Source organism: Myotis myotis, unplaced genomic scaffold, assembly GCF_014108235.1.
Source record: "Myotis myotis isolate mMyoMyo1 unplaced genomic scaffold, mMyoMyo1.p scaffold_m19_p_1, whole genome shotgun sequence".
Taxonomy (NCBI): Eukaryota; Metazoa; Chordata; class Mammalia; order Chiroptera; family Vespertilionidae; genus Myotis; species Myotis myotis.
The window spans coordinates 48,967,293-48,987,066 of NW_023416313.1; the positions used below are offsets into that span (position 1 = coordinate 48,967,293).

The 19,774-nt window shown below is 38.0% G+C and overlaps 1 protein-coding gene across 8 annotated transcripts in view; it reads left to right on the top strand.

Annotated features, from left to right (window-relative positions):
- Positions 1-19,774, top strand: part of USO1 (USO1 vesicle transport factor) — a 78,699-nt gene that overhangs the window by 43,097 nt on the left and 15,828 nt on the right. For 6 of the 8 annotated variants that reach the window (XM_036336702.1, XM_036336711.1, XM_036336759.1 and 3 more), the window contains 6 exons: positions 3,627-3,805; positions 7,660-7,800; positions 12,497-12,585; positions 12,976-13,130; positions 13,556-13,767; positions 15,393-15,413. In XM_036336702.1, coding sequence (XP_036192595.1) covers positions 3,627-3,805; positions 7,660-7,800; positions 12,497-12,585; positions 12,976-13,130; positions 13,556-13,767; positions 15,393-15,413 — 797 coding nt within the window. The remainder of the gene's footprint in view (positions 1-3,626; positions 3,806-7,659; positions 7,801-12,496; positions 12,586-12,975; positions 13,131-13,555; positions 13,768-15,392; positions 15,414-19,774) is intronic. The other 2 variants (XM_036336720.1, XM_036336727.1) reach the window with 1 other exon arrangement.

Here is a 19,774-nt window from a genome sequence, read left to right on the forward strand (position 1 = left end):
ACAGCCATCTGCAGATCGTTTTGTAGTTCATGTTGGGTGGCCCCAGGCAGAACACACATGGTGGCTCACCTTTGCTTGCACCTCCTAGGAGGCCCCAGAGCCAGCAACCAGTGGACAGCCTCAAACTACATCAAAGCATCACTCAGTCACTTTCACAAGTGACACAGGGTGGATTCAAGTGGGCACCATAGCCCCACTGATGTAAGTTCTGCTCTGTTGGGGTGGGCTCCTGCACAGATGATCCTCTGTGGTGGTCCGTGGTCATAGCCAGTCCTTGCAGCCAGTCAACCTGGGGGTAAACCCTGTCCACTGATATGCCAACAGCAATCAAGGCTCAACCACAACAGGAGGGCATGCATAGCCCACATAAGGGCATACATGGAGTTCCCAACTCAGGTGAACCCTACAAGATACCTACTACATTAGGCCACTCTACCAAGCCTGGGAGATGCAGCAGCTCTACCTAATACATAGAAACAAACACAGGAAGGCTGCCAAATGAGGGGACAAAGAAACATGTTTCAAATGAAAGAACAGAACAAAATTCTAAACAAAATGGAGACAAGTAATATAAATGCAGAATTCAAAACATTGGTTATAAGGGTTCTCAGTGAACTTAGTGAGAACTTCAATACCATAAAAAAAAGACCAGTCACTAACTGAAATGAAAAATAATTTACAGGGAATCAACAGTAGAGTAGATGAAGCTGAGAATCAAATTAGTGATTTGGAATATAAGGAAGTACAAAAGCACCCAATCAGAACAACAAAAAGAAAAATGAATCAAAAAAAAATGAAGGTAGTGTAAGGAGCCTCTAGGACAGCTTCAAGTGTACCAACGTTCACATCATGGGAGTGCCAGAAAGAGAGCAAGAAATTGAAAACCTATTTGATAAAAGAATGACAGAAAACTTCCCTAACCTGGTGAAAGAAATAGACATATGAATCCAGGAAGCACAGAGAGTTTCAAACAAGATGAGCTGAGGGAGGCCCACACCAAGACACATAATAATTAAAATGCAAAAGGTTAAAGACAAAGAGAGAATCTTAAAAGCAGCAAGAAAAAAGCAATTAGTTACCAACAAGGGAGCTCCCAGTGTCAGCTGATTTCTCAACAGAAACTTTGCAGGCCAGTAGGGATTGGCAAGAAATATTCAAAGTGATAAAAAGCAAGGACCTACAATCAGGATTACCCAGAAAGCTATCATTTAGATTCAAAAGACATATAAAGAGCTTCCCACATAAGAAAAAGCTAAAGAAATTTTTACCACCAAACCAGTATTACATGAAATGTTAAAAGGTCTTCTTTAAGAAAAATAAAGGGGAAAAAAGATAAAAAATATGAACAGTAAAATGGCAATAAATATATATCTATCAATAATTGAATCTAAAAAACTAAACAAGCAGAACAGAAACAGACTCAAAGATTTTGATGGTTGCTAGATGGGAGAGGGGCTGGGGGATGGTGAAGAAGGTGAAGGAATTTAGAAGTACAAATTGGTTGTTACAGAATAGTCATGGGGATATAAAGTATAGCATAAGGAATATAGTCAGTAATATTCTAATAACTATATATGATGTCAGATGAGTGGGAGATTTATTGGGATGATCACTTAGTAAGTTATGTAATGTCTAATCACTGGGGTATACACCTGAAACTAATATAATATTGTATGTCAACTATAATGATAAATTAAAAATGATATAAATAAAATTTAAAATAGAAGATGAAAAGATAGGCCACAGACTGGAAGAAAATAATACATATCTGAAAAAGGACTTGTATCCAAATTATACAGTGGACTCTTGAAATTCAACAATAAACAAACAGCCCAATTATAAAACGGACAAAAGTGAACAAACACATTACCAAAGAAGAGATATAGATGGCAAATAGCACATGAAGAGATGCTCAAAATTATATGTCATTAGGAAAATGCAAATTAAAATAATGAGCTATCACTATATGCTATTAAAATGGCGAAAATCTAGAACACTGACAATACCAAAAGCAGGCAAGGACGTAGTACTATAGAAACTCTCATTCATTGCTAGTGGGAATGCAAATTGATACAACCACTTTGGAGTACATTTTGGCAGTTTCTTACCAAGCTAAACATACTTTATCACTTAATCCAACAGTCACTCTCCTTGATACTTACCCAAATGAGTGGAAAACTTATATCCACACAAAATCCTGCGCATGAACGTTTATAGCAACTTTCTTCACAGTTGCCAAAACTTGAAAGCAACCAAAATGTCCTTCACAATAAAAAGTTAGCAAACCATGAAAAGACATGGAGGAACCTTAAATGCATATTGCTAAGTTAAATAAGCCCATCTGAAAGTTCACAGTTTCTATGACCTAACCAACTGGCATCTGTAAAAGACAAAACTATATAGAGACCGTTGCCAGGGATTTGGGGGAAAGAGGAATGAATAGGTATAACACAGGATTTTAAAGTATGAAACTATTCTGTATGATACTGTAATGGCAGATACATGACATTGTTTATATGTCAACCCATAGAACTGTACAACACAAAGAGTGAATCCTAATGTAAACTATGGACTTGAATAATGTATCAGTATTTGTTCATGAGTCACAACAAATGTGCCACACTAATGCTAAATGATGATAGTAGGAGAAGCGAAGGGAGAGAAATAAAGTATATTAATGTTTAAAAATTGATTATTATAGACATAAAGCTTAGCTACTAAGAGCAGAAGTGGAGGTGTACTGCACAAAGGAACCTGCTAGCTGTGAGCGTCCAGCATCATCCATATGCTTCATTGAGAGAAACAGAGATCATTGGTTAAACTGGCACTTGATAAAGTGGAATCAGTAGTTGGAGAGCTTCAGCTATGATAAAAGTGTAACCTGTTGTGTGGATGAAACTACTCTGGAGAGTATATTTTGTAAACAAAGAAGAAAAAATGCAGAACACAACCATGAATGATAGGAAGGAAGCCAGAGGAGTGGCCAAAGATCCCTAAGGAAAACCAGGAAAGAGCAAGTGTTTTAGGAACCGAGGGAAGAGGAAGTTTCAAGGAAGAGACAGAGAGGCAACAATATCTAATGGTTCTTAGAAATTAAAATATGATTAATTCATTCAGCAAATATTTAATAGTGACCTATTATGTATATACATGATATCTTGTCTCTGCAGCGGAAACTAAGTAGGTCACTGTATCCTAGTACGGCATTCACAGATTCCTGTCTTCATGAATTATAATCTATTGGAGAGGACAGATACTACAGCAAAATAAAAGGAACAGGCTACTATGAAAGCATGTAGCTAGTGATGCTAGCTAAGTTAGTCACTAGGTCTTGGTGATTATTCCTGAAGAAATTATATTTAACCTGGGATTTGAAGAAAATACCTGAATTACTGAGGTAACACATATGTACATAGTTGAACATAGAAGTCAAAGAGATCATTAGAGGACCTGAGAAAGAGCACACAGATGGTGGTCAGGAGTCAGAACAGCTCTCTGCCTTGCCGTACTGAAGAGATGTTGAGTATGGAGATTTCTCCCTCTCTCTCTTTTTTTAATGATTAGAGATTGAATTTTCCTTGAGGTTTTATCAGCCTTAACACTTCCTTATTACATTCTTTCCTCAGGTATAGTAGTGGAAGATTGTCTGATTTTGCTCCAAAACTTGTTAAAAAACAACAATTCCAATCAAAATTTTTTTAAAGAAGGCTCATATATTCAACGTATGAAACCTTGGTTTGAAGTTGGAGATGAAAATTCTGGCTGGTCTGCACAGAAAGTAACAAATCTGCACCTAATGCTACAGGTATATTGAACTTAGACATAAATGTGATAAGAATTTTGACTGATACTTTCAAAGAAAAGTAAACTCATGTTTAATAAAACCAGGATGTTCAGTAGATTCCAGGTTGGCTTCTTAAAAAATTTCCTTATAAAAAGGAAATTGGTCCCCTTCACCCCTCTACACACACCCCTATCATTCAGCTTTAATAATTATTACATCTGGCAATTTTGTTTCATTGTTTAATTCCCCTCCCTTACCTACAGGATTATTTTAAAGCAGAACCAAACGTATAGTTTCTGATGAGTTTTACAACAGGAGATAATCAATTATGGTGTTGACTTGGAATTTTTTAAATGTGCTTTTTTTAATGAAGGCTTTGATATAAATTTTAATATTTAGAATATTAAGTTCAACAAATAAATTCATTCAGAAAACATTTACTGAGGGCCAGGCACTGAGTGCTAGTAAATGAATTATAATGTCTCTATCCTCAAAGATTGATAGTCTGAGTTTTAAGTCCAATACAAATTAAATTGACAAATCACCTCTAATTTTATTTAAGCTTTATTGTGATAGTGAAAGTGAGGACAGTAGGATCCCAAATTATTTCTGCATCAGAGAAAATTATGAAGTTCTTTGAAGCATTTTATTTATTTACTCCTTTATTGAATTCCCCTATTCCAAACACTTAATTTTAGACCACCTCCTAACTACTCTGATGAATCTTACGGGTCTTTGAATGTCTCAGAATTGTGCCTGCATCTCTGAAGTTGTGTTCCACAAAACTAGATTATTAATTTCTCTAGTAATTAGAATCTTAATATTGTTGCATGTCCTGGAGTTGCTTATATAGGTTTGATTGATAATTAGGGTCACCATATACCCCAGTTTGCCACAACAGTATTAGTTATGTAATTACTAAGTGTCATCTTTTGCTTCAAGTGTCCCTATTTGGGTAATAAATTATATAGTTACCCTATTCAGAATATGCGTAAACCTTGTTAGGAAAATATTTTACAGAAGAACATGGGCAGAATCTTTCTATTTATACTCCCAACTTCATTATTTCTATTTTCACATGTCAGTATTGCACATTTCAAGACTTCATTAGTTTATGTTTTTTAGAACACCATTTCAAGTGGTAAGCTTGATACCTTTGCTCAACACAGCTTTCTTAATAAAGGAAATTCCTCTAGAAAAGTAATTTACAAAATGTGATTAGAGAGAGTGAAGGGATCTGATGATGTACAAAAACTTACATGTTTCCTATCGAACAGTGAAAATTTAAATTGCTTGAGGAGCCTATTCATGTTTTATATGTAGGATACTATGTAAAGAATTCTTCTTGAAGACAGTGTCACTGTTTAAAAAGTAAAGTACTCATTTAACCCCCAGAAATTTTAGAATAGAGTGTTACATGTAAACAGAAGAACAGAACCTGGTCTATGTGGCTCAGTTGGTTGGAGTGTTGTCCTGTATACCAAAAGGTTGCAGGTTCAGTTCCCGGGCACATACCTAAGTTGCGAGTTTGATCCCTGGTTGAGGTGCATGTAAGAGGCAACTGATCGCTGTTTCTCTCTCTGTCATCGATGTTTCAATCTCTCCCTCTCCCTCTCTCCCTCTCTCCCTCTCTCCCTCTCTCCCTCTCTCCTCTCTCCCTCTCTCCCTCTCTCCCCCCTCTCCCCCTCTCCCTCTCTCCCTCTCCCTCTCCCTCTCCCTCTCTCTCTCTCCTCTCCCTCTTCCTCTTCCTCTCCCTCTCCCTCTCCCTCTCTCTCTCTCCCTCTCTCTCCCAACCTCCCACCCTCCCACCCCCTTTTCCTCTCCCTCTCCCCCCCTTCCTTTCTCTAAAAAAATCAATAAAACATTTTCAGGTAAGGATTTTTAAAAAATAGAAAAATACTGTTTTTATTCTAGTTAGATAGTAAGTTGGTTAAGCATCCTTTCCTTTTAAAAAGTAAATAAACTAACTAGATACTAATCTTGAAGAACATAAATGTCAAAGTAAAACTGAGTTTAATTTATATATTCTTCACCTCAAAGATTGAGTAGTTGGAGCATTCATGACTTCATAGGCCACAGGTTATTTTCTGCTTTTCAGTCTGTTGAATGCTCTTTCTTTATAGCTATATTCAGGGTTGTTTGTATTTCAAGCACATGAAAAGGCGTCATAAATGATGATGATAATCCTTTTTTGGATGGGTACACCCTAACCGGAATTATTCATCATTACAATTATAATCTCGTTTGAATTCCAAGCCACGAAAAGTTGAAATTGATCTGCTTGAGGATATTCCATTCCAATATTTGCAGATTGAATTTGGGGGGAAGAATCTTTTTGAAAAGTTTTGTTGGTCATAAAACATTTAATCTTTTTTGAATGATAGTTTAATGTCTAGTTCTGCCTCCCAGAAAGCTCATTATCTTATGAGAGAATCTTTTTCAATGTTTGGTAGTTTAAATTATTAAAAACTTAATCTATATAATGAGTCAAAATCTGCTTTCTTATCCTTATAATAAGGACTCACTCTTTTTTCAACCATTCTTTCTACTTTTCTTTCATCAAGAAATTGATAATTATTTTTTCTGTAATAAAAATATCTAACTGCTATTAGATCATATTAAGAAATTATTATTTTGATGTGTGTAATAATGGCTTGGTGACTGTGTTTTCTAAACACAGATACTTATAGAAATATTTGTGGGAGAAATGACAAATAGCTTGATAGCTGCTTAAAAAAATTTTAAGTAGGGATAGGAGGAGAATAAATTTTAAAAACAACAACAAAAAAAAATTTTTAAGCATCCTTTCCTTTTAAAAAGTAAAATCTAACTAGAGAGGTCCAAGGAGAAGAACCAATGTGAAATCCTAAAGCCTCTCTCTGGTGTCATCAAACTATTAGTTAATCCTCTTAATAAAGTATTATCATAAATGTCCCATTAGATTTTGATATACAAGATTTTTATACACATATATAAATATTACTCTAGTTTTAAAATGCAAGGTATATATAAAATTATTTTGAAGATGTAACCGTGCTGAACACTTGTTTGGGATGACTTTTCATGTTTCTTAAATTTCATATTTAAGTTCAGGCTAATCTAATCATAGGATCCAAATTAGGGACTTAATTAGCATTAGCAGGCAGTAGAGCCAACCCCTTGCCTAATGCATGAATCTTCTACCATGTCTCCAGTTGTTAGTTTATCCTCTCTTTAAATATTTCCAGTTTAGGAGGAATTTAAACACCTCCACCCATTCTGTTTTCAGACCTGCTCTATAATTAGGTGTTCATCCTTACTTCAATAAGAAATCTTACTTTGATAAAATACCACCCTGTTACTTATTCATTTATTCATTCATTTATTGAGTATGGACTATGTTACAAATACTGTGCTTGTTTGGGATACAAAATTGACCAAGGTAGTTTCTATTCTCTGGGAGTTCATAATCACTGAAGGAGATAAACTTAGGATTAATATATAGCAGTGGTTCTCAACCTTGGCTGCACATTAGAATCACCCGGGAATCTTTTTAAAATCCTGATTTCTGGGCCTCATCTTCCGGGAATTCTGTTTCTTTGTTATGGGGTGGGGCCACAACGTTAGTTACAAAGAAACAGAATTTCCAGAGGATGAGGCCCAGAAATCAGGATTTTAAAAAGATTCCCAGGTGATTCTAATGTGCAGCCAAGGTTGAGAACCACTGATATGTAGTATAACAGAACTATTGTCATGATAGCATAAAGGGAAGAGCACCCAGATCTGGCTAAGCAGGTGAGGGCATTCTTCACCTAGATGTTTTTGTTGTTGCTATAGATTAAATTTGCTTCAAGACTTTTTTAAAAGACAGATTTTGTTTTCTCTTTCTTTTGCAGCTTATTCGTGTCCTGGTATCTCCCACCAACCCTCCTGGTGCTACCAGTAGCTGCCAGAAAGCCATGTTCCAGTGTGGCTTATTGCAGCAGCTTTGCACTATCCTAATGGCTACTGGAATTCCTGCTGATATCCTGACTGAGGTAAACTGAATGAAGGCAGAGACTGCTCTGTGGAGTTGAAATCCTAAGAATTATCAGAAAGAATTAAATATCAGCTATAGGAAAAACAGCAATAGTTAACTATTTTTATGTGTTAAAGTCCTTATTGATCCTACTAAAATATAATTAGCATAATGATGACAGTATCAATTCCAAAAGGTGGACTCATTCCTCAAGTTTAATAATATATAACTAGTTATAAAGCATAGAAGAGTTCTCAATAATTTTATTGTGCTCAACAGGCATGCACAGCATGATTTATGTTTGTAATTTTGAGAACAATATGACTTTAGTTTTAGTCAAGTAAGACTTGAGTCTTAAATAGTCTTGCTTATTTATAAAATAGTAAATTCTTTCCTGACATATGGCATTTTCTGTTTCCCATCTTTTAAGAAAAACGTTAATTTGAAGAAAATAATGGTTTAGTTTATTTAAGTTATCTTTTTATTTTTCTCAACACATGCACATTAAAAGAACAGATAATAATAAAAGTTTTATAACAAAAACAGCTGTCTTCAACCTCTCTCCTCCCTACGATAAGTCGCACTAACCCCCTGTATAGCCCTCCTACTTTACTTCCCTTGTCACCCCAGTAACTTATTTTTATTTTATTTTTCTTTTTTAATATATTTTATTGATCTTTCTTTTTTTTTTAATTAAATCTTTATAGTTCAGATTATTACATTTGTTCCTCTTTTCCCCCCCCATAACTCCCCTCCTCCCAGTTCCCGCCCCACCCTCCGTCCTCACTCCCCACCCACTGTCCTCATCCATAGGTGCACGATTTTTGTCCAGTCTCTTCCCGCATCTCCCACACCCCTTTCCCCCCCCAAGAATAGTCAGTCCACTCCCTTTCTATGTCCCTGATTCTATTATAATCAACAGTTCATTCTGTTCATCAGATTATTTATTCACTTGATTCTTAGATTCACTTGTTGATAGATGCATATTTGTTATTCATAATTTGTATCTTTACCTTTTTCTTCCTCTTCCTCTTCTTAAAGGATACCTTTCAGCATTTCATATAATCCTGGTTTGGTGGTGATGAACTCCTTTAGCTTTTCCTTATCTGTGAAGCTCTTTATCTGACCTTCAATTCTGAATGATAGCTTTGCTGGATAAAGTAATCTTGGTTGTAGGTTCTTGGCATTCACAGAGAGGAAGGGAGAGGGAGAGAGAGTTAGAAACATCGATGAGAGAGAAACATCGATCAGCTGCCTCCTGCACATCTCCCACTGGGGATGTGCCCGCAACCCAGGTACATGCCCTTGACCGGAATCGAACCCGGGACCTTTCAGTCCGCAGGCCGACGTTCTATCCACTGAGCCAAACCGGTTTCGGCCAGTAACTTATTTTTAAATCAATAATCAGGGCTTAATAGTTTTACGACGATATTTATACTGTCCCCTGCTAAGCCAAAGAGAGCCCTATGTCTTTTTTTAAAACACACCTTGTTCTTGTCTGTCTTATAATAGTGTTCTTTTTTGCGTTTTATTTTCTGGAAACCTTTCATCATCCTGCTCCAATACAGACTGGTTATTCTCTCTTTCTGCCACATGACTCTTGTCCTGGACTTTCATTCACCATTCCTTCTAGGACTTACTTTCACCTCTCTCTTGACTTGGATTCCTTAGTTATAGATTCCATGTCTTCCCCTGATCCCCCATTTCATTATCTTATTTTAGTTAACTTCTTGAAAAGGGGTAAATGGCAAGAGAATATATTTTTAGTTTTGTTATTCCTTCAGAGTTAATTTGAACTTTGGCAAGGGATAGAATTCAGAGTTGGAAATTACTTACACTCAGCTTTCAGAACATTATTTCAGTGTTGCTGAAGCCATCTTGAATCTTTCTTTCTTTCTTTTTTTTAAATTAAATCTTTATTGTTCAGATTATTACATTTGTTCCTCTTTTTCCCCCCATAACTCCCCTCCTCCCAGTTCCCACCCCACTCTCCGCCCTCACTCCCCACCCACTGTCCTCATCCATAGGTGCACGATTTTTGTCCAGTCTCTTCCCGCATCTCCCACACCCCTTCCCCCCCCCAAGAATAGTCAGTCCATTCCCTTTCTATATCCCTGATTCTATTATAATCACCAGTTCATTCTGTTCATCAGATTATTTATTCACTTGATTCTTAGATTCACTTGTTGATAGATGCGTATTTGTTGTTCATAATTTGTATCTTTACCTTTTTCTTCTTCTTCCTCTTCTTAAAGGATACCTTTCAGCATTTCATATAATACTGGTTTGGTGGTGATGAACTCCTTTAGCTTTTCTTTATCTGTGAAGCTCTTTATCTGACCTTCAATTCTGAATGATAGCTTTGCTGGATAAAGTAATCTTGGTTGTAGGTTCTTGGTATTCATCACTTTGAATATTTCTTGCCACTCTCTTCTGGCCTGCAAAGTTTCTGTTAAAAAATCAGCTGACTGTCGTATGGGTATTCCCTTGTAGGTAACTGAGTTTCTTTCTCTTGCTGCTTTTAAGATTCTCTCTTTGTCTTTTGCTCTTGGCATTTTAATTATGATGTGTCTTGGTGTGGTCCTCTTTGGATTCCTTTTGTTTGGGGTTCTCTGCGCTTCCTGGACTTGTAAGTCTATTTCTTTCACCAGGTAGGGGAAGTTTTCTGTCATTATTTCTTCAAATAGGTTTTCAATATCTTGCTCTCTCTCATCTTCTGGCACCCCTATAATTTGGATGTTGGTATGCTTGAAGCTGTCCCAGAGGCTCCTTACACTATCTTCGTATTTTCGGATTCTTTTTTCATTTTGCTTTTCTGGTTGGGTGTTTTTTGCTTCTTCGCATTTCAAATCTTTGACTTGATTCTTGCACTCCTCTGGTCTGCTGTTGGGAGTCTGTATAATATTCTTTATTTCAGTCAGTGTATGCTTAATTTCTAGTTGGTTCTTTATCACAACATCGAGGGTCTCATTAGATTTCTTGAGGATCTCAGTATATTTATCAGCGGTCTCACCAGTCTGTACGAGGGCCTTACTAAATTTATCGGCGGCTTCTAGACAGTTCTTGAGAGACCTTAAAAGCGTGGTTTTGAACTCTATATCCTCCATTTCTGTCATTTGTGTCCTGTTTCTTTGTCTCCGCATTTTTTATGCTTTCTTGGTGCACCCCCTTGTGGTCTTTGTGCGCAGTCTTGTTGTAGTTAAGCCTTGATTGTTGTAGGTAATACTGGGGGGGATTTGACCTCCAGGCCAACTGGCTGTGAGAATCAGCTGTGTCTGCAGTGGGAGAACTTCTGTCCTCTAGGGAGGTGCTAATCTAGCCTTTGTCTGAGGGTATCCCGCAAATGCCTCTGTGCAAGGCTTGGGCAGGGCGGGTCTCAGGGGATCAACAGGGCGGGCCGAGCAAGCAGTTATGCCTGCTCTCAGTCCCATCCCCAGCGGCTCTGCCTCTCAGTGTCCCAGCAACTGCTACAAATCTCGGAGAGAAAGCTGCCCTCAAGTTCCAACTGATGCCAGACAGTCCCGCTTCTCTCGTATGAGTCTGGGTCCCCAGAGACTTGCCCAGAACTGGAGCTCAGAGCCTGAGACTCCCTCCCGATTGAAACAGACAACCGCGCCCTCAGCCGCCAGCCCGCTCCGCGCGCACCTCCACACCTTAGTATTTTACTTCGGCACCGCGCCTCCTCTGAGTCTCAGTATGCTTTTCTCTTTCCTTCAATTTGTAGAATTTCCCCTCAGCCAGCCTTCCTGTGGTTCTGGGTGATGTCCGTTCCGTATCTCCCATCTTGAATCTTAATCCTTTTTATAGAATCTGCTTTTTTCTCTCTAAAACTTTTGGAATCTTTATTTCTGGTTTTCTGAAATTTTACTGATGATGTGCTATACTGCAGAACTTTTTTTCCTCCGTTTATTTGAAAGAGCACTCACTGGGCCCTTTCAAGCCAGAGACAAATGTCCTTCAGTTCTGAGGGTGTTTTTTGGATTCCATGATAATGTTCCTTTTCTGTTTTTCCAACTCTATTAATAGATTGTTGGGCTTTCTGGACCTACTTTTGTTTTTTAATTCTATTTTCTTGGAGGTTTTTTCAACTTCATTCTTTTTCTGTGTGTGTATCTTCACCCAAAGATATTTTTTCCATTGATTTATAGAGAGAGTGGGAGGGAGGAAGAGGAGTGGGAAGAGAGAGGAAAACATCAGTGTGAGAGAGACACATCGATTGGTTGCCTCCCACACACCCCCCTACCGGGGGTGGGTATTAAACCTGCAACCCAGGTATGTGCCCTTGACCAGAGTCAAATCTGAGACCCTTTGGTGTGTGGGCCAACATTCTAACCATTTACCCACACAGGCCATGGCTCAACTTCATTCTTAAATTGAATCTTTAATTTGTTACATTTTAAATTTGTTCTCTAATATTATATTAAAGCATTCTCTTCTTGTTTTGTAGAAATAGCTCTTAAGTGATATTATTAGTTTTAGTTTTTTGAGATTTTAAATGTGTGTGGTCAAGTATTACTTTTAATTGGAGGCCTACACTTAATTTTTTAAATGTTACCTCAAGGAAGTATCACAAGATTATATGCTGTCACTAATTAATTTGGTGTCTGAATTTTGGCTTTGAAAAGCAAAAAGCAGAGCTATAACAGTTTTCTTCACTTGAAAACAGGTTTGCTTCCTTAACTTGCTTTCTCTAAATTATTTTCCCCCTTTAATAGACCATTAATACTGTATCAGAAGTTATTCGAGGCTGTCAAGTAAACCAAGACTACTTTGCTTCTGTAAATGCACCTTCAAACCCACCAAGGTAGGAAAAGGGAAATATTGAGAATCTGCTATGAAGTAAAAGCTCACTTTGGGATTTTAGTATGTCTCATATGCACACCTTATTCTTTTAAGAAGTTCAGTTTGTGTGTTTTGAAACTAGAAATTATCTGACAAGATAAAGATGTTGTTATTTTAAAAGAGTTAGTAGTCTTTGGTACCATTTGGGCTCAGGTATCACCTCTTTCACTTTCTAGCTGTGTGCCTTAAGCAAGTAAATCATTTCGCTTCTCTGAGCTGCAGTTATCCTTTCTGTGAAATGGAGATGGAAATACTTAACTTGCTGGTGTTTTGGTTATGGTTTTTCAATCAACAGAAATGACTAGTTATTGATTTACAATGTTTCTTTTTGTGCTTTTTTTAAATGCAACAGACCGGCAATTGTAGTACTTCTCATGTCCATGGTTAATGAAAGGCAGCCATTTGTATTGCGCTGTGCTGTTCTCTATTGTTTCCAGTGTTTCTTATATAAAAATCAAAAAGGACAAGGAGAAATTGTGTCAACACTTCTACCTTCCACCATTGATGGTAAATTATTTTGTTTTAATTCCTGTTTTAAAAAGTAGATAATTGTCTTTCTAGATTTTAATGGTAAAATATATCACAGCTCATAAAAGACCCTGGTTGTAGTAGAATATTTAAAGTATGGCATTTCCTTGAATTTTCTTTAGAAATATAGTGTTTAATTAAGGTAAAAAATTTCTGGAATATTACTATTATCAATTTGATGCCTAAAATATTCTACTATTTCTTTATTCTGCTATTTTTTTCCCCAAGGTCTTTTTTTTAGAGGGGGAGGGAAGGGGTCATCTTTCATTTGCTTTGAAAAACAGACTTTCAAAAACATTACTTAATACTACTAATTAACACATTTTTAGGTAGTATTTTGTCTTTTTCTCTGTGTGGAAAAAACATAATAAATGTTTATTATCATCTGCCTTTTATCTTTGTAGCAACAGGTAATTCAGTGTCGGCTGGTCAGTTATTATGCGGAGGTTTGTTTTCTACTGATTCACTTTCAAACTGGTGCGCTGCTGTGGCCCTCGCCCATGCTTTGCAAGAAAATGCCACCCAGAAAGAACAGTTACTCCGGGTTCAACTTGCTACAAGTATCGGAAACCCTCCGGTTTCTTTATTGCAACAGTGCACCAACATCCTCTCACAGGTGAAGTGCCAGTGAAACTTGACTAAGGGCGTGAGGGAGGCTTGGCTTACATGTTTTGATGCCAATGATATAAGAATTTAAGGCTGTTCTTCGTAGACTGTGGAAATGAAAAAGGGAAGGGGCAAGGACTTACTTACCTGCTTATTAGCTCATTGTAACCTGAAACAGTTTTGTAGAGAAAAAGTTATAAATATTCTTACAAGAATGGTTTTGCCAAATAGTGTTACAACAATAAGGTCTGCATCATGATGGAAACACATATTCTAGGCAGAGGTGTTTATTGGTTTTTCTTTTTCAATCATCCACAGTGTTCTTGCATGTCATTTTAATTCAGCTCACTGTAAGAGAGGGAGTAAAGTCATTTGCAGCCATATACCTCCCTCTTTCTCTTCCCAGACCCAGAGCAATTGAACTTCCTTTCAGAAAACAAAACTAGAATACCAGTCCATGGCTTGTATAGTTAAACTGTATATCTTTTGATGTTTATGAGTTCTCAAAACTCCAAGGCATATAATTTACCTAGTATGATAGAGGAAAGCATAACTAAAAGTGTTTGCATTCCTTTAGACTATCGATAAGAACAGTACTCTCAAAGTATCAATTCTAACTCATTTAGGAATATCACTTACTATTAGATGATTTGCCTACACGAGCCAGACTTGCTGTTGAACAATTCAAGTTCCTGCTTTAGCAACAGGGTAAAGGCATCAACATTCAGAGTCAATGGGTGGGGAGGAAGTAAAAATGTGGGTAAGTCTAAATTGCTGTATCCTCTGGAATTGTCTGATACCCCATCCCATGATAATGTGCCATATCCTCAATTTTTAATTTTGCTATATTTATAGAATTGTTTTATTGTTAGATTTAAAGAAACATCAGTGTCATCCATAGGAAGTGATAAATGAAAGCTTAAAAATTAACTGTAGCCCTGGCCGGGTGGCTCCGTTGGTTGAAGCGTTGTCCTGTACAACAAAAGGTTGCAGGTTCGATCCCTAGTCAGGACTCATGCTGAAGGCAAACAGTTGATTCTTACATTGATGTCTCTGTCTGTCTGTCTCTCTCTCTCTCTCTCTCTCTTTCTCAAAATCAATAAAAACATATCCTTGAATGAGGATTTAAAAACTTAACTGTAAGTGAAAGGGGAGTTAAAAACTCCCTTTGTTGTTTAACATTGCTTTACTTCAATTGAAAGCTTATAGCTTTGATTTATCATTTATCTCTTATTGTTTAAAAAATCTATCACAAAATATTCATATTTTTATTTATTTAATACTTGGCATTTCCATGTTGCTGTTAGTTGAAAACAGCTTTTCTTAAGCCAAACAATAATTAACTGTCTAACCACCATCACTATAGACTTTGCTCTAACATTGTAATTATAACTCATGCATAACGAGAAATCCTCAAGATAATGGTGTCTTCTTGCTCTTAGTAATCACAGTGCTATAAAATTATTCTTTCTCCTCTAAAATAAATGTGCATTGTTATATAATAAAAGATTAGAACTGTTCTGTCCCAAAGTATTAGTTTGGGTTTGTAGAAACTGTATTTGAGGGATTTTTTCTAGATTTAAATTTTTCTAAAGCAGTAATATTTATGAATAATTTTTAATGTATAATTTACAGGGTGATAAGATCGACAGACGGGTATGTATCATTTGTGTAAACTTAGGCATTTTCCTCTTACAGCAAGGCTTTTCTTTGTCTTGGGTTTGCTGATTGTATTTTTTAACCGCTTGTTTGAAGTTATATTCTACTCACACTTTCATGTGCCAGCAAGTTGATCTCTATCATAAGTGGCTCTATAGTTTTTCTCCTTGGGATATTGTAGTGGTTTTCCTAAGAACTGTGGGAATGACCATCTGAAGCTATACTGTGCCTCCTCCCGGGATGCTTACACTTTCAGAAATTCCTTGGTTTTGGCTTTTGGTGTTTTTTTGTTTTTGTTTTTCACCCAAGCTTGCTTCTTTATTTCCCTTAAAAACATTTCAACGGTAGTAAAATTTATGATTAATAATTTTGCCAGTAAGTTAGTCATCATATGAAAAAACTAGTGGCCCGGTGCACAAAATTCGTGCACAGGGGAGGGGGTGTTCCTCAGCCCGGCCTGCACCCTCTCCAATCTGGAACCCCTCGAAGGATGTCCTACTGCCAGTTTACAGGAATTGGGCCTAAACCAGCAGTTGGACATCCCTCTCGCAATCCGGGACTGCTGGCTTCTAACTGCTCACCTGCCTGCCTGCCTGATTGCCCCTAACCACTCTGCCTGCCGGCCTGCTCGCCCCCAGCTGCCCCCCACTGCCAGCCAGCTTGCCCCCAAATGCCCCCCCTGCCAGTCTGATCACCCCCAACTGTCCCCCCTGCTGGCTTGCTCGCCCCCACCTGCCCTCCCCACTGGCCTGCTTGCCCCCCTGCTGGCCTGCTCACTCCAAACTGCCCCCCCCCCACTGTCCTGATCACCTCCAACTGACCCCCACTGATGGCCTGCTTTCCCCCAACTGGCCCCCTGCTGGTCTGCTTACCCCCAGCGGCCCCACCCCTCACCATCCTGATCACCCACAACTGCCCTCCCCTCTTGGTCTCTAACGGCCTCTACCTCGGCCCTGCCACCATGGCTTTGTCCAGAAGAACGTCCGGAAGGTCTCCTAGAAGGTCTCCCAGTCTAATTAGCGTATTACCCCTTTATTATATAGATAGAGGCCTGGTGCATGGGTGGGGGCCCGCTGGTTTGCCCTGAAGGTTGTCCCAGATTGGGGGGGTGGGGTTTCCCTTGGGGCGTGGCGTGGCCTGGGTGAGACACCTGTGGTGATTTGCAGGCCGGCCACGCCCCCATGGGTGAGGGTCCCTGCTGGGGGGGGGCGTGGCTAGCCTGGGTGAGGGGCTGAGGGCTGTGTTCAGGCTGGCCACACCCCCTTCAGGATGGCGGGTCCCGCTGGGGTGCCTGGCCAGCCTTGGTGAGGGGCTGAGGGCTGTTTTCAGGCTGGCCAAGCCCCCCAGTGGGGACCCTCAACCCATGAGGGTGTGGCCAGCCTGGGTGAGGGGCTGAGGGCCATTTTCAGGCTGGCCACACCCCCTTCAGGGTGGGGGTCCCCGCTGGGGTGCCTGGCCAGCCTGGGTCAGGGGCTGAGGGCTGTTTGCAGGCTGTCCACACCCCCTTCAGGGTGGGGGCACCTGCTGGGGTGCCTGGCCAGCCTGGGTGAGTGGCTGAGGCTGTTTGCCAGCTGGCCACGGCCCTGGGCAACCCAGGCTCCCAGACCCTCCTTGAGCGGAGGCCACAGCACTTGGAAGCAGGTATCTGGAATTTATTTATCTTCTATAATTGAAATGTTATAGCCTTGAGCGGAGCCCACAGCTGGCCAGGGCAGGTGGGAAGCTTGGCTTCCTCCATTGCCAGGGGCAACCCAAGCCTCCTGTTCACTCCAGCTCCGTGGCTGTGGCCGTGGCCATCTTGGTTGAGTTTATTTGCATACTCGCTCCTGATTGGCTGGTGGGCGTGGCTTGTGGGTGTAGCAGAGGTATGGTCAATTTGCATGTTTCTCTTTTATTAGATAAGATGTGATGGTTTTTATATTAATTAGGTTCTTGAAAATGTACAATAGTAAGTATAATTTTGTAATTTGAAATATTTTAAATTAAATATTATGGGTTATTCTAGATATAACCCATATACTATAGCTACTATTGGGGATTAGTTTTTTATGTGTGTGTATGGTAAGTTGGGGGAAAATGTGATTTGTTGGTTTTGTTTTGTTTTGTGGAGTCTTTGGCAAAAAGAGGAGTGTACCTTAATGTTCATGTTTGGGCATATGTTCAGTTGTGGTGTGGGTAGTAATAACTGAGGTCCTGTTGGGAATTGATCTCTGTTTATGAGCATGATTTAACACATGTTAATAACTCACACACAGACATATTTGGCCTGAAGAATTTTTGATATTAGGTAAAGTATTTTATAAGTATGCATGTCAGTAATTTGAGAGGGAATTTTTTGTAGGTATAATTTACACACAGTAAAATGCAGTTAAGTGTTCAATCTGATGATTTTTGGTGGTTAAATATATATCTCTGAAACTACCACCCAAAACAATATTTATAACATATTTATAGTCCTAAAAAGCTCCATCATGCCCTTTTCTTATTAATTCTCTATCCCCAGAGGCCACCACTAGGAAATGAATCTACAGAAAATAATACTCTAGAATCTCATTTTAAAACTTTAACACTAGAATCTTAAAATATTGGCTTTTCAAATTTTTTACGAAGAATGGAAAAATACTAAACTTGAAATCCACAAAGTAGGAATAAGAGATAGTTTTATTTAGAAAATATAATAGGGGAAACATAATAGCTTATGTTGAAGATAAGATGACTCAGCCTTAATTACTTTGTTTGTGGTTCTCTTTCATCCTGTAGATTATGTGATTTCTAGTAACTAAACTGTCAGGGTGGTCTGAAATTATAATTTCAGTGTCTGTTTGTTTTTCAAAATATATTCATTTTATGATGGTACAGTGGACAAATACTGTAGCATTTTTGTACTCAGTAGTAGTTTCTTTTTCTTTTTCTTTTTCTTTTCATTTTAAAACATTTAGAAAAATAGAAAGTGGAAAGAGTATAATGTTCCTCATTCTACTACCCAAAGATAACTACTGGCAAAATTTCAGGCATTTTTTCTATACTGTTTGTTTATAGAGCAGTGTTCATATATTCCATTTTATAGTCTGTATTTTTTCTTACAGTTATTTGTCATGTTATTAAACACTAAATCAACATCACTTTCTATTATTGTATAATATTTCACCAGATTGATATACCATTGGTTAGTTAACCATAGATTAGTTAACCATCTCTTTATTTTGGATATTTAATTATCTGCCATTTACTCTGTTGTGTATCATGGTTTGGTGAACATCAGAATAATAAAATCTGCATAAAAGTGCATTATTACATAGTCCTCACTTTGCATGCTTCCAGTATGCATGAGTTTCTGTTAATGCAGCAACGCAAGGGCTGCCTATATTTCACTGAGGTAATAATAAAAAAAATTATCCCAGCAGTTAATATTATTGTTTTCTTTTTTCAGATCAGCTTTATTCTGCCATCTATTTTAAATTTGGAGCATTAGTTCTGCTTTTAATATGCTAGTTAGAGAGTCATAGAATTGCAGAGCTAGAAACTAGGATAATCGTTTATAACATTTGTAAAGCATTTACCATACACTGTTCTAAGTTCTTTACATGTATTTAATCCTTTCCACAGCTCTGTGAGATAGGTATTGACTATTGCCCTTATTTAAGGATGTGGAGGGGAAGTAAGTAAGGTTTTATGGCTATTGAGTTTAGAACCAGGATAGAAATACTGGTATCCTCCTAATGAGATCATTTAATCCAACTCCCTCTGTTACAAAATGAGGAAATTTGGGCCCACATAACATTTGGTTCTTCCAATTTCCAACCAAATGTCCTTTTTATTGATACCGTAATGCCACTCTTAGAATTAAAACTTCAGTTCTTTAAATATATATATATGTTCTTTTGAAATGGGTAATACATGGTTTAGAAATCAAAATGATACAGAAAGGTATACAATAAGAAGTCTTGGCCCCTATCCTAGTTCCCTGCCTCCTATTATTCAAATGATTTGCCAGGTAAAGGGCATTTCTTTTATACACTCAATGCTTTTTATGCATACCCACTGTTCTGCACCTTGGTTTTTTCTTTCATTTAGTGCCACTTTACACTTCCACTAGCTAAGTAAAATAAAATTGCAGTGTACTAGATTATCTGTTTCCCCACAGTCAACAGCATGGTGTCAGACTTGTATTCTTGCCAATCTGATGGGTGGTAAAAAATATTGTCTCACTGAGTTTTAATCTGCATTTCCCTTACTAAATGTTGAATCACTTTCTGTATGTTTGCACATCAGTCAAAGTTTTTCTGTGAACTCTCCTTTTTTATGGTTTATCTACCCATTTTGCTATTGGATTATTAATCCAATTTATTGTTTATATG